Genomic DNA, 459 nt, shown 5'->3' with positions numbered 1-459 from the left:
AAAAAAAAAAAAAAAAAAAAGAAGAAATCTGTTTTTTGAAAAAAGTATCTCTGACATTAAGAAATATTCAACAGATTTCCCAGAAATCTGGCCAAAAATTTATCCCCATACTTCTGAACTTAAGAAAAGGTGCAAAAAGCCAATGTACAGAGAAAACAAAGTACAAGTCAACAATATGTCATTTACAGACAAAAGAAAAAGTTAATAGAACCTTACCCACAGCTCCAAACATCTATGGCTGGTGTATAACGTTCCTCTCCTAGCAGTAGTTCTGGAGGCCGGTACCACAAAGTGATGACTTTATTTGTGTAAGGTCGACTGAAATATAAAAAACAAGCATGACATAAACTTACAATGGCTTCTGATGAAAAATATTCATGGTCAAGCACGGTGGCTCATGCCTGTAATCCCAGCACTTTGGAGGGCCGAGGCAGGCAGATCACGAGGTCAGGAGATTGA

General features: G+C 37.3%; 1 protein-coding gene across 1 annotated transcript in view; it reads right to left on the bottom strand.

The window, feature by feature from the left end:
* Nucleotides 1–459, bottom strand: part of CDK12 (cyclin dependent kinase 12) — an 84,724-nt gene that overhangs the window by 27,715 nt on the left and 56,550 nt on the right. Inside the window, exon 7 of the mRNA XM_017497180.2 lies at nucleotides 217–318. Within this exon, the coding sequence (XP_017352669.1) occupies nucleotides 217–318 (102 nt within the window). The remainder of the gene's footprint in view (nucleotides 1–216; nucleotides 319–459) is intronic.

This window comes from Cebus imitator, unplaced genomic scaffold (assembly GCF_001604975.1).
Source record: "Cebus imitator isolate Cc_AM_T3 unplaced genomic scaffold, Cebus_imitator-1.0 Scaffold228, whole genome shotgun sequence".
Classification (NCBI taxonomy): Eukaryota; Metazoa; Chordata; class Mammalia; order Primates; family Cebidae; genus Cebus; species Cebus imitator.
Note: the sequence above shows the minus strand (reverse complement) of the source record. Positions and strands in the feature narration are given on the sequence as shown.